The sequence below is a fragment of the Aphidius gifuensis genome, linkage group LG1 (genome assembly GCF_014905175.1).
Source record: "Aphidius gifuensis isolate YNYX2018 linkage group LG1, ASM1490517v1, whole genome shotgun sequence".
NCBI lineage: Eukaryota > Metazoa > Arthropoda > Insecta > Hymenoptera > Braconidae > Aphidius > Aphidius gifuensis.
The window spans coordinates 16526797-16542146 of NC_057788.1; the positions used below are offsets into that span (position 1 = coordinate 16526797).

The 15350-nt window shown below is 28.6% G+C and overlaps 2 protein-coding genes across 4 annotated transcripts in view; one reads left to right on the plus strand and one right to left on the minus strand.

The window, feature by feature from the left end:
* Positions 1–15350, minus strand: part of LOC122849567 (acetylcholinesterase) — a 274697-nt gene that overhangs the window by 51327 nt on the left and 208020 nt on the right. The gene's annotated exons all lie outside the window — the stretch shown is intronic.
* LOC122860584 (NK-tumor recognition protein-like) overlaps positions 1–15350 on the plus strand; it is a 53068-nt gene that overhangs the window by 12516 nt on the left and 25202 nt on the right. The window contains exons 3-10 of the mRNA XM_044164461.1: positions 4741–4863; positions 5772–6008; positions 6842–7009; positions 8377–8659; positions 8769–8866; positions 8974–9193; positions 9267–9403; positions 9491–9872. Coding sequence (XP_044020396.1) covers positions 4741–4863; positions 5772–6008; positions 6842–7009; positions 8377–8659; positions 8769–8866; positions 8974–9193; positions 9267–9403; positions 9491–9872 — 1648 coding nt within the window. The remainder of the gene's footprint in view (positions 1–4740; positions 4864–5771; positions 6009–6841; positions 7010–8376; positions 8660–8768; positions 8867–8973; positions 9194–9266; positions 9404–9490; positions 9873–15350) is intronic.

Here is a 15350-nt window from a genome sequence, read left to right on the forward strand (position 1 = left end):
TATACTAGGATAAATTTTATAAAAGTTGTTTTATACGATCATTTTGTAAAATTTGGTCAACAAAAATAAAAAAGTTTTGTAGTATTTTTTTATAAATATTTTTTATTTTTATATATGCAAATTTTGATTAAAACTAAAAAATAGATGAAATTGAGAAACTTACATTCTTATAGAATATTATTATGAGATTCCTGGCTTCCGAGTAATGTGCCAGCTCATCACTCGACTATCTCGGGGCCAAGTCCAACGAAGAAATTTTTTTATGAAAATTTTTTAAAAATTTAAAAAATTATTCATGAAATTAATTTATGGAAGAAAAATATAAAGATGTAAAACAAATTTATAATTTTTACAAAAAATCTTCAAACTTTTTATAAATTATCCCGAGTAGAAATGTGTTCAGGATAGCCTGAACCCTGATCCGGATCGGTGCAGGAAATCGTAAGGTTATCCTTGTTCAGATATTCTTACCACATCCTGATCCAATCTGGATAAGTTTATGATGAGGCTTTCCCTATTCAGGTATCTCCATCACAAACTGATCCATTCTAGATCAGGATAACCTTAACTTATCCTTATTAAGAATATCTTGATCCAATCTAGATCCAGACTTGATCAAGTAAAAATTATCTGGTAATTTATTTTTTTGAAAACAATTTGCCTGATCCGGATAGCATCAGGATAACCTTAATTTATCCTCAACAAGAACATCTTGATTGTAATTATGTCTTGATCTTAAACTGATAGAGTAATTTTTATATTTTCCGGACGGAACACGTACAATAAAAATAATCATTTTATTTTTTAATTTTTTCTTCATGTTTTCAATAGTTAAGGAGTGGATTTGAAATCAGGATATCCTGATCAGGACCTGACTTAAATTTCTACTCGGGTATATATAGAACATTTATAAATCAAGAATACAACATTTTCATAAATCTTTTATCAATTTTTTACATATTTTGCCCGAGTTTTACAAAATGCGTTTATAAAACAACTTTTATAAAATTTTTATAAAATATTTCCGTGTCAGCTCTTTAATTTTTTTAGAATTGAAGAAAATTTGCAATTTTTTCACATATGATTTTGTAAGAAATTTTTATGTTTTTATATATTATTTTGATGACAGTTATATGTAACCAATTGATTTAGTTTTATATTGTTAATGGCTTTTATATTGTCAATAGATAACAAGTCTGTAATTACAGGTCTGTCTGTCGTTAGAAATACTGTTAATAAAACACAAGTATCAGGTGTTTCCACTTGGCCTTCCCATGAGAATAAAAATACGTTATGCAATGATACAAAAAGCAAAAATTCAGAAGATGACGTACAAAATGAATATAACTCATTATTATCTGATGAAGCTGATATTAATTTATTAGAACATTTTAGTACAGAAAATCTTGTTACTGCAGATGATTCAGATGCAGAAAATATTGTTAATGGCTTACCTATTCAAAACATTGATAGCTGCAGTAGCTCCGATACTGATTTTCATGAAAATGATAGTATTGATGATAACTCTAATTATGAAGAATCAAATAATGAATGGTCAGATCGAGATTTGAAGTTTGATACGAAATCTATGCAGGGTGATCGATTAATGTTTCCGGCAGCAAATTTACATGTATCAGATGTTTTGTTAATGATTGAGACATTCATAGTAAAAAAAAATTTCAGTGAACGAGATGAGGAAGACTTCATAAAATTTGTTAAAACTCTAGCTGGGCCGGAATTTGAATCTTGGACTGCAAGTCATTATTTAAGATCAAAATCGTTTGATCCACCATCGAGTACTATAAAAATGCATTTTTATTGTAGCATATGCTACTGCATCTTAGGTATTAAAGAGGTTAAATTTAGTAAAAACAAAGAATTCAAAGTATGTAATGGCTGTCAGCACCAATATGAGTTGTCATCAAAACAACAAAACAATTTTATAATGATCAATATAGATTATCAACTCCGACTCTTATTAAATGATCCAGATCTACAAAACGCGCTCGTAAAAAACCTTGAATATATCAACTCAAATAAACATCGAAATGTTTTAAGTGACGTATACGATTCTGAGTTGTACAAAAATTTCCAGTTGCAGTCTCCTGGAACTTTAACTTTGAATTTTAATACTGATGGTGCCCCTGTTTTTAATAAATCCAATACGAGTTTCTGGCCAATCCAAGCTTATATTAACGAGTTGCCTCCCAAAAAACGGTTTAATAATCGAATATTAGCTGGATTACTTTGCACTAAAAAAGAGCCAAATCCGGATTTAATGCGTTTATATTTGACAGCTTTTTGCAAACAAATTCAAAACTTGTACGAAAATGGTGTACCAATTATAAATCATACGACTGGTGATTTGATGATATTCAAATTTTATATTTTTTGTGCTTGTGTCGACTCAGTAGCTAGGCCTGTAATGCAAAACCGGTTACAATATTCCGGATATTACGGTTGTAGCTGGTGTTATAGTAAAGGAACACATTGCAACGGTGCAGTGCATTATTTAATAACTGACCAAGATCCACCATTGCGAAGTCACAGAGAATACATAAAAGAAGCTTTGAAAGCTGAAAAAATTAATAAACAAAAGCCTGGCTTACGAAAAAAAGTGACGGTTTTGGGCGTTAAAGGCAGTTCAGCATTCATTGAAGAAACACCCCTCTTTGATATTATTTTTGGCTTTCCTACCGAAAAACAACATGGGGTAGATTTGGGGGTAGCAAAACAATATCTAATTGAAAAAATTACCAATACAAGAAACAAAGATTACAGTTTAAAACCAAATGATCGTAAAGAAATTGATAAACGATTATCGGGTATCACACCTTCTCATGATATTCCACGCTTACCATTGCCACTAAGTCAACTTGCTGACTGGAAGTCAAGTCAATGGGCTGCATGGTCATTATATTATTGCATTCCATGTTTAGACGGAATACTTAAAGCTGAACATTTCAAATCACTAGCGTTGTTTGTTGAAAGCATTTGGACTTTATCTAAGACCAAAATAAGTGAAACTGATTTAAAAATAGCTGATTATAAATTGTTAAAATTTGTTGGCGAATGGCAATTATTACATGGTGAATCATCAATGACATTCAATGTTCATTCTTTACTTCACTACACTGATTCCGTAAGAAAAACTGGCCCATTATGGGCAACCTCCTCGTATCCATTCGAAGATGGAATCGGTCAATGTAAGAAACTCGTGAACGGGCCACGAGGTATATGTCATCAAATCGCAAAAAAAATGTTAAAAGATCTAACATTGCGTTTCCTTATTCCAAATAATACAGAATCGAAAAAATGCCTAGAATATTGCGAAAGCTTATATAAACCTAAACGTACAGCTAACCATAAAAAAATCTCTGACGACTTAGTGTTGCTTGGTGTAAGTAAAAAAAATGCAACCGTAGAAAGTGAAATAAAAAAATTAATTGGAAGCAGAGTGGTCACAGTTGAAGTTTACGAGCGATGTATCTATCAAAATTCCGTGCTTCATGCACATACTTATCAACGAGCGGAAAAAAGAAACGATTCTGTTGTTTTATTAGAAACAGGGGCTGTTGTCAAAATAAGCTGCTTTGTTCTAGTTGGTTGTGACTGCTACATTTACGGTCAGGAACTCATCCATGAACCTGCAAAATTCGAGCATGGGGTTCGAATAAATCATATACATGAAATTGATAATCATGTTCATACCAAAATAATTATTGAAAAAATAAATTCAATACAAGAAAAACTTATGAACTATTCAGTTAATGGAAAGGATTTAATTACTTTTTTACCAAATAATGTAGAAAAGCAGTAAACCCATTCTCTTAAATTCCTCAAATATTTGCAAATATATATATATAGGTTTATTTTATTTTGTTGGGACCGATTTCCATTCAATTTCAAACTATAATTTATCTCGAAATATTTAAGCAAAAATATGATTAATTCCGAGGGGAAAGTCACTCCAAAATTTAGTGTACACCAGATTACTGATTACCGGTAATCATGTAATCTTTCCAATGATTACACGAGATTACTTTTTTTGTAATCACAGAGAATCCCAGTAATTTTTTATGATTACACTTAAAATTCAAAGATTACAAAAAGATTACACGAGATTATTGAAGATTATTGAAGATTACACCGGATTACAGATTACCTGTAATGATGAAATATTCCTAATGATTACACAAGATTACTTTTTTTTGGTAATCACAAAGATTTCTTGTAATCTTTTATGATTACACTTAAAATTCAAATTTTTGCAGATTACAGATATACGACGTAAGATTACTGGTGATTACATAGAATTTTTAAAGATAATTGATGATTATAAAAGATTACAAGAGTACTTTAGATTACATCGATTACACGATTTTTCCGTAATCATTTCTGTAAGATTACAAGAGATTATTGGAGATTCTTCTCCCGATGTACACCAGATTACACAAGTGACTTCCCCCTCGATTAATTCCGATTATCGATATATTATTTCTAGTTATAATAATTCACCATAATGTCCAGAAAGCATCATAATTATAGTAACATTGTATTTATAATTAGTTGATAAATATATCAAGTGGTATAAGTTATAAAAAAATTATATTGGTTTTTATTTCTCTTTCTATTCCTTCTTCTGTATTTATTTTTATATAATATAGAATTTTTTGATAACAATTGATTATTCCAAGCGAAATTCAATGAACCTCATTTATTCATTTAATGTATATGCAGATTCTTTATAACAAAGATATGGATGCAGCATCTGCTGACAAAGAAAACAACATACATGAGCCAAAATCTGATGAAAAAATTGAAAATAGATCTGAAAAACAAGCTGAGAGTGATAAAGAAATGGTATGTATCAGAAATATAAGAGATAAATAAGTAACTAGTAAATAGGTGATGTATATTAAAATAAAAAACAACTAAATTTTATTTTTAAATTAAACAAAAATGGTTACCGCAACGAAAACTGAATGTTTAATAGTCTTGACAACCCCTACGGGAATATTTTTAAAAAATTTTATAAAATCATTTTGTAAAATTTGGACAAAGAAATATGTAAAAAATTTATAAAATATTCATAAACATTTTGAATCATTTTTTTATAAATATTTGATATATAAATTTATCATAGATTTATTTATGAAAACGAGTTATATATATAAATTATATATAAAAAATTGAAAAAAAGGAAACATGTAATCTGAGCTATAACCCGGGCTACGGGGATGATGAGCCCGTGTATTATCCTGAAGCCACAAATCAATAATAAGAGTGATCATAATTAATTTTTTAATGTAGATATATATATAAATTGATGCCAAAAATCTGAAAGTAGATATAATTGAGAAAGCTATACTCTTATATACATTTTTATTAATTATTTTCATACAATTTGTGGCTTCCGGGTAAAGCACCGGCTCGTCACTTGCTTATCCTAGATTCAACTCTGGCTTAAAGGGTTTTTTTTTTTGAATTTTTCATGAAAATTTTATAAAAATTTTTAATAAACCTAATTTATGGGAGAAAATTAAATTTTGCAAAATGAATTCATGATTTTTTCAATTATGTATTTATAAAAAAATAATATAAAGTTATTATAAATATTGTATAAATTTTTACATATTTCTTTGCCCATATTTTAGAAACTAATTTTATAAATTAACTTTTATAAAATTTTTATAAGTTCAGTTTTTTTTACACGACATATTTTATGTCCAGGGATAATTTTTTCATTCTCATTTCTCATGTAAATATAGGCATCAGAAGAAAAGGGATATGAAGACGATAACATCTCAATGATCGAATCTCTCGAGTGTATAAGCCCTGAAAGTTCATATCAACCAATACCACAGACATCTGGAAACAATAAACATGATTCAAGAAAACGACGATCTTCTAAGCACAGCGATGATGAACATGGTGTTAGTCACAAACGTATGAACGTTCGAGACCGTAATTCGTCTCATCGCAATTCATCACCGCCATGCATAAAGGTATATCAATTAAAAGAAATTAAAAAAGTTTCGTAAAATACTTATTATAAATCATTATAAAAAATTTGTATTATTTTTTTATAAATATTCTATAAGAAATAGATGTAAATAGGACACTCAGGTCAAAATGAAAACTTTTTTTTTTTGATCACAAATTATTTTTTATCCAACAAAAAAATTATTTTTATTCAATTTTTAATAACAATACATGAATGTAATCTTCTTTTTTAACTATTTCAACATGGCCAACATCAGCAGCTGTATAATGTTAACGTGACCTGTCAATTTTTTTATTTATTATTTTGCTTATCTTAATTTTTCCCTCATAAAATATTTATTAAAGAAAATTTCTAATTTTTCATAAAATTTTTATAAAAAAATAAAAATAAAAAAAAAAAACACTATTCCGGACTTGAACTCGGGCTACGCGGGTGATGAGCAGGAAAATCAAAGTATGGAAACTCAAATTAATAATATATTATTGTATAAAAAATTTATAAAATTTTCTATTTCTTAAACCTCGTCTAGTTTTTCTCTGGCTTTTTATTTATCATTTGATCAAGATTCATGGACATTACAGTTTAGCAACTGTAAGTAAGTAAACGATTCTATATTAGTCAACGTAATCACCGAGAGTTGTCGACTAACGATTTCGTAATCGTTTGTATAGTCAGCCGATTAACAGTTACAGTAATTTGTAATAACGTAATTTTTAAGTACTAGAATTTTAATGTTTTTGAAATTATCAAAAATCATTTGGCATGTGATGTTTTTTCCTACACACATTTTAAATACGAGTATTTTATTTTGAAATTTTTTTTTTGTTTGTATAGTTAGTAGAAAAAGAAAAATGTGCTAATCGATCACCAGTTCATGAAAAGTCAAGTTCAAGACCTCGGAATTCACATAGAAGAAATTCAGATGCAGATTACAACAAAATTGGTAAATCGAACAAAGGGCATGGATCTAGTGATCAAAATAGATCATCATCAAAAAATAAGGTATTATTATTTACAAATTTATATTATAAGACTTGTCTATTACAAAATTTATATGAAATCGTTGTACATCAAAGTACAATACTAATTAACAAAAAAAAAAAAAAAGTAAATACGAGGGGAAAGTCACTTATGTAATCTGGTGTACATTGGGAGAAGACTCTGCAATAATCTATTGTAATCTTACAGAAATGATTACGGAAAAATCGTGTAATCGATGTAATCTAAAGTACTTTTGTAATCTTTCATAATCATCAATAATCTTCAAAAATTTTTTGTAATCACCAGTAATCTTACGTCGTACATATGTAATCTGCGAAAATTTCTTGTAATCTTGATATGATTACAGAAAGTCTAAATAATCTTCCCGTGTATACGGGAATTTTTTTTTTCTTTATTTTTTTTTATTCTTCTTCGAATTTTAAGTGTAATCATAAAAGATTACAGGGAATCTTTGTGATTACCAAAAAAAAAAAAAAGTAATCTTGTGTAATCATTAGGAATTTAGCATGATTACAGGTAATCTGTAATCTGGTGTACACTAAATTTTGAAATGACTTCTCACTCTCTTAAATATCAATATTGTGTGGTCATGTGTAATCTTGCGTAATCTTTAATAATCTCGTGTAATCTATTTGAAATCTTTGAATTTTAAGTGCAATCACACTCAGAGAAGGATAAGTTAACAGTTAACATACCAATATGTTTACATTAAACATACAAAAGTTTAATGTTAAGATATATATATTAACAATAAACATAGATATCTATACATACGTATGTTTATAGTTAACATACGTATCTTTACGCGGCCAAATATTTTGATGCGCCAGTCTACTACTTGTCATCTTTTTTTTTTGACATTAAATTGTGATACTATTCTAATTGTAATATAATATAATATGTACTCGTGTTGTCATAAATTTATTTAAATTTAGTTTTTTTGTAAATTCATTCTTAATTTTACATTCAATTTTTATATTTACATACGTAAATGTCTTCAACTATCAGCCTAACCTTCAAATTGTGTCAATTACAGATATCTTAATAGTTAACATACGCATATTAACTATTAAGATACGTATGTTTAATGTTAATATATATATCTTTGATGTAAACTTATCATCCACCACCCATTTTAACATGGCATATGTTAACATTAAACAGGATATGTTAACTGTTAACATATCCTTCTCTGTGTGCATAGAAGATTATTGGGATTCTTTGTGATTACAAAAAAAAGTAATCTTGTGTAATCATTATAAAGATTGCATGATTACCAGTAATCTGAAATCTGGTGTCCACTAAATTTTGGAGTGACTTCCCCCTCGAGTAAATTGCATATTTTATTGACAAAACAATTTTATTAGGATCGTAGCTCAATACACATTCCAGTCAACGCAAATTCTGATCGAGGAAAAAGAAATGAGCGTAAGAGCAGTCGAACTAGAGAAGAAGATAAAGGAGTTCAAGTTCACACTTTTTTAAGAAAACTTCTTGAGAACCACGATCGACATGAAAAAAAAACAGGAAAACTCGAAACGAATGTTAAAGAAATAGAGATTAATGTCAAAGCAACTGTAAAAGAAATGGAAACTTTAAAAGCGGAATTGTCACAAGTACTGACTATTCTATCAAAATTTGATAGTATAGGTAATTTTTATATTATTTCTTTCAAGTCAGGCTTAAATTTTTTTTGCAATAAAAACTGAAAAAAAAATTAATTTGTAATTTTTATCCACATTTTATTTTGTATATCAAGCCGAAGAAAACAAAACAAAACCAGAGCCATTCATTGACGGATCTGGTTTACCAGCTGTTGGATTTACGAGACACATTCCAGACTCTGACAAACAAGAAGTATGAAATAATTTTTTTATTCACACAAGTGATTCATGAGTCAACACTCGACTTTAATAACAAAAAACCAACTATTGTAACTCACGTACGATTAATTGTATTTACAGACTCATATAGGACAAGATAAATGGATAGACTATGTCAGCTGGTGCATGGTCAGAACTCGCGCAGGAGCTTCGGAAAGTAAATTCATTAAAGGCTTGATGTCTATAATTTACACTTCTGATGAAATAATAAATTCCAGTGCTTTGGGACAAGTCTCGAATCGAGAAAAAGTCGTAGAAAAACGACCTGCTTTGGATCCTATACGCATGCTGGCTCTTCAAGGTAATCTTCATCATATTTATGTTATACTACTCATTAAATTGTTGATCACTGATGATTTGGTAAAAACTTTTAGATAGTCTTACTTGGTATAAGCAAATGCACAATGAAGGAATTACTCTAGTTCAGTGTAGAATCGATGCTGAAGAAGCCTTAAAAGAATATGTGGGCAGTAAAATAACGGACTCCAGAAAGCCAACCAAATCAAAAAAGGTAATAAGCTATACCATTTAATAATAATAATTAGATAATAAAAATAATAATCATACCATAATCGTAAATGATCTAATAATATTTCAGCCTGCTAACGAACAGAAGAAAAAAAAAGGAATGATGAAGAAAAAAAAAACCACCCACCAGAAAAATAAAGCGATGTTGGCCACAAAAAATGTATCCAACAGTGGCCACAGCAACAGCCATGATCGCAGTCCAAGCCGTAGCCGGAGTCAGAGCCACAGCCGTAGTTACAGAAGTCGTAGCCGCAGTCGTAGCTGTAGTCGTCGTAGTCGTAGTCGAAGTCGAAGTCGTAGTCGTAATCGTAGTCGTAGTCATAGTCGTAGTCGTAGTCGTAGTCGTAGTCGTAGTCGTAGTCGTAGTCGTAGTCGTAGTCGTAGTCGTAGTCTCAGCCGTAGTCTCAGCCGTAGTCGTAGTCGTAGTTGTAGTCGTAGTCGCAGTCGCGGTCGTAATTTATAATATTTGCTGAATTTTCCTAAATAGATGATGAAAATACCTCATCATATATTATTGCATATATTATTTCTTAAAAAATGGTTTTTTCAATTTTATAAAGAAAGATAAAGTAAAAAATGTCACTTTTAATGAGGTTCATTTGTGTAACGTATACAGATTACTTTTTAAAATTTTTTTTACATGGTCAAATTTTTTGATTATTACCCAAGTGAAAAAAATATATTTATTGGAAATATAAAATAAATTCAATTTATATTTAAAATATATGTGAATTAAATTTGATTAATGTTTTAAAAAATATAAATTAAATTTAATTTACATGTAATTTATATTTAATTCATATGTAATCTATATCTATACAAAAAGTAAATTTATTTCATATTTTTGAAAAATATAAATTAAATTTGAAGTGCATCCAAATTTTTTTTTTGCAATGTCGAAAAAAAAAAAATTTTAAGTAAATTTATTTTATGTTTTGAAAAAATATAAAATACATTTACTTTTTGTATAGATATAGATTACATATGAATTAAATGTAAATTACATGTAAATTAAATTTAATTTATATTTTTTAAAACATTAATTAAATTTAATTCACATATATTTTAAATATAAATTAAATTTGTTTTATATTTCCAATAAATATATTTGTTTCACTTGGGTAATTTCTGTATGAGGATGTTTCCATATCAATCATATGACGAAAGTTGCCATATAAATTTAGATAATGAACAAATTAATGTAGAAACGACAAAAACTACACAAGTTCTTTTGATTAGGAATTTCGTAATAATAGTGAAATAAGATTGGTTTAATTTACATTTGCTTTATATATGTATTTAAATAAGAAAAAACGATTATTGATTATTGTATTGTTTCAAAATTTTTTAAATTTCAATCAATGGTGTTTCCACAAATAGTCTGGTTAATTAAAAAAAAATATTATCGTTTAAAAGAATGAAGCATAAAGAAGCAGTTGTTTTTATAATAGATAAATTTAATTGTTAGTATGACCATATTAAAAAAAAAAAAATTTTTTTTGTTATGTGTAGTTAAGCTTAGGTACATAATTGTTCTATCTTTTTAATTTTTTTAATCCAGTTTTAGAAAAAACTATAAGTTAAATTTATTCAAAAACTTGACAAAATATTTAAAGTGATTGCAAATACGCCTGAATCTTACTCTTCCAAAATTCGAATTATCTGTATTGATATTATTTTTAAAATCATAATTTCCGAATTATAAAAGAGTAAAACAGGCGTACTTTTTAATCGATAATTAAACATTCTGTCAAGTTTTTAAATAAATCAAACACATAGTTTTTTGTTGAGAATTTTGACACTGATAATTTTATAATTCATTAAATAAAAAATTATAGGTTTAATTTCCAAAATATATTTCTTCATATTGTGTTTATATTTATAACACTCAACAATGCTTTCGTCAAATAAAAATATTAAAAAGAAAAATCCGTAAATGTTTTTTATATGTATACGTAGCATGTACCTTGTTAAATAACTGAATAACTGTAAGTTTATAAGTTTTTTTTGGCATAGTATGAAAAAAAAGCATGAAAAGAAGTAAATGAAACAATAGAATTATGTAAAATGTAATTGAGTTTCTCAAAAATCTATCTCATACAGACTCATTAAATATTAAATAATTTGTAATACTGTGTATCTTAAAAAAAAAAATTGAAACCCCAATCCTTCTCATTGAATTGAAAAATTCGTAAAATCTCATCAAATATTACAGTCTCATAAAATGTGATAAAAAACAGAATTTTGTTTTTGTGCCTCATAGATTTTCATAAAACACGAAAAAAAAAAATTTCACCCCATAAAATATCATTGGAAAATTATTTTTTTTTTACATCTCATAAGAACATATAAAATCTTGAAAACTTAACAGATAAAAAGTTTATCATATTCAATGAGACAAAAACTAGGACACTTACAACTATTGAATCTTATTAAAATCGGGTACATCATTTTTTTTTTATAAGATTTTGTAAGACATTTCGAGGTGGGTAGCTATCCAAAGTCTGACAAGCTGGTATCGCTGTGGTAGCTATTTAGGATTGCGGATATGCATAACTATAAGTATATATAGACATACGAAGTAAAAAAAATATATTAATGTACATTTACTAATTTTTAAAATTATTATCTGATTAATTTTATACTAAATTTGATGCACTAAATAAACGCCAACTTGAATACAAAATCTTATGCTAAATTTTTAATAACTATATAGATTATTTTAGTCATTGTTAATGATAATTTGGTGCATCTGTCAAAAAAGAGAGGTTATGAACACAACAGCTGTTGAAATTGAGATTATGTCGAACTTGACGAGTTGGTTAGCCACGCTAGCTATCCAGTCGGCTGGAATAACTAACCGATTGTCTTTTTAATATAGCGGGCTTGATTATTAAATCAACTATCCTTTTTTAACTATCCAACGCCTCGTGATTGCAGCTAAAAATTTTTTTCCGTGTAATAAAATTATAAGTATTTGAACAAAAAATTATGTAGTTATGAGTTGTCGGAATTTTCGATTTTTTACCTGGTTTACCTCTGGAGGGGCGAGAAAAAAACTATCAGCCTACGGGCTAAAACCAGAAAAAGCTATGCACCATGCGGTCTATGAATATTACAAGCCAATGTAAATAAATTTAGAACAATTTTACGTTAATAAATTATATAGCCAAATGCCATTTAATTATTAAATAATATTTCAACAAATAAATCAATATAATATCAAAATAAACCAACTTACAGTTTTTGGCTGGTGAATATTGAAAATATTATAAGTTTTTAATGTAAATATTAGAAGCAGTTAAAGCTGGAAGAGCTATGTACTGGCTGAATACTAGCAACCAAGTAAAAGATCGAACATCTAGGATCTTGGTCGATGACAATAATTCTTTAGGGTAAGAGGGGATCCTTTGGGGATGTTCGGTTTTTTCACCCGGTTCATTTTTTATTTTCATTATTTCGCTTGAAACCTATTAGTTGGCTTCAATAGACTGATTTAATTTAATCTTTACTGGTTATTATAATTATATGATTATAACATGAGTGGTATCGTCAGAATCCTTATAATTTTAAGATTCTATCGATATCACTCATTATATTAATTTATCATTAATATTAAAATTGGCAGTATTGCCACCTGACAATAATGTCGGCTTAAGCAGCATATTCAGGGTGTAAAGCCTCTACACTGCAAAAACTGCGCGTTTGGATTCTAGGCACTGTTCCATTGGATTCATGGAGCACATTTTATTGAGCGCTGCTCAATGATATTCAAGGAGCACCGATATCGGTCCAGTTGCTCTGTTAATTCAAAGGTACTGGTCAACTGTATTCGTTGATCAGCCTGGACCGTCACTCGAATTAAGAAAGAGACACGCATACACATAACATAACCTCTCTATATCAGTAACTATTAAACAATTAACATATATATGAATGCATATATGTTAAATATTCGATAAATTTAATAACTAAAGATATATAGAATATTTATAATAATTTATAAATGAATATTTATGATGTAAATATCGATATATGACAGACATAAAAGTACAAATAGCGAGAGAGAAAAAATATAATGTAGTTGTGTTTGCGCATGCTTCCGAAACGCCGAAATCTGCTCAACAAATAAATAGGTACAGGACCAAGAAATCAAAGGAACAACTTCAACGGAGCAGTGCTCCATTAATCCAATGGAACAGTGCCTAGAATCCAAAGGCGCAGTTTTTGCAGTGTAGCTCCCCTCAAGGCATTACCTATAAGATGCGCTAGATGGAGCTAGGGGTGTCGAAATGCACTCTGAATATGTAATATAAAAATAAAAATGAGAGAGTTTGAGTGTTTACCGCAGGACATTACAGAACTTTAATTGAAATTTTGATAAATGAGATATTTCATCAGTCAAATACACAAGACTCGAAACAAATGTTAATGTTATCTGATTTTATTATTGCTAAAAAACTTCGAAGTTCGTCAAATTTCTCAACAAGAGAAATGAAAAATATAGGTTCCTTGAGACTAGCTGATTAAAGATATGTAAAAAAAAATTTCATCAACCCGAAAGAAAGAGTTGAAAAAAAAATAAATAAAGTTTATTTAAAAAAAAAACACATAGAAAAAATAATTTTACAGGGATAAAGTTTAGTAAATTTTTGTAGAGAAAAAAATTTACAATTTTTTGGTTTTTTTAGTATTTTTTTTATAGAAGGGTTGATTTAATATTACGGTTCAAAGTTTAGTTAATCACGTAATCGTTGTGAGTGGTGAGGGAGCTCAAAGTTTCAGGGGAAAGTTGAGAGGGAAATATATTGATGTTGCGCTCACCCTCGGTTACGCTTGGCCACGCTCGTTCATTCGGTTCCTACTATATCTGTCTTCTTTGAATATATATCTTTCTTTTTAGTGTTCCGTAGGACACTTATGTTTTCACTTTTCGTGTGACTTTTTGTTATTTCGTGATAAAAATAAAAGTTATGAATCGAATTGGCTTCTATGAAGCCCATTAGGTTCCATTTTTTTTCCCAAAAGCAATCATCGTATTTATTTTCAATTTTTGGCCCTTATCAGTTGTGATAGTGCCATTTTTTTACAGGGTCCAATTTCAAATATTGACGGATCGGATCCGGTAATGATTCAATCGACGACGCTTCATGTGTAGACTCTCCGATATTTTTTTGAAATTTTTTGGTCGTTTATTTTTTTTTTTATTAAACAAAATGTAGTGTCAGAATTTGTTTTTGCAAGATATTTTTCGAACCGCCGAACCGAATTAGTTGATGTTAGATAAAATTTATGTTTTTTTTTTTTCCCAAAAGCAATCATCATATTTATTTTCAATTTTCAGCCCTTATCAGTTGTGATAGCGCCATTTTTCTACAGGGCCCAATTTCAAATATTGACGGATCGGATCCGGCAATGGCAATGATTCAATCGACGACGCTTCATCTGTAGACTCTACGATAGTTTTTTGAAGTTTTTTGGTCGTTTATTTTTTTTTTTATTAAACAAAATGTAGTGTCAGAATTTGTTTTTGCAAGATATTTTTTGAACCGCCGAACCGAATTAGTTGATGTTAAATGAAATTTATGTTTTTTTTTTTTTCCCAAAAGCAATTATCATATTTATTTTGAATTTTTGGGCCTTATTAGATTTAATATCCACATTTTTCGATAGGGCCCAATTCCAAATATTGACGGATCGATTCCGGCAATGTTTTAATCGACGACGCTTCATCTGTAGACTTTACGATATTTTTTTGAAATTTTTCGGTCGTTTATTTTTTTTTTATTACACAAAATGTAGTGTCAGAATTTGTTTTTGCAAGATATTTTTTGAACCGCCGAACCGAATTAGTTGATGTTAAATGAAATTTATGTTTTTTTTTTTTCCCAAAAGCAATTATCATATTTATTTTCAATTTTTGGGCCTTA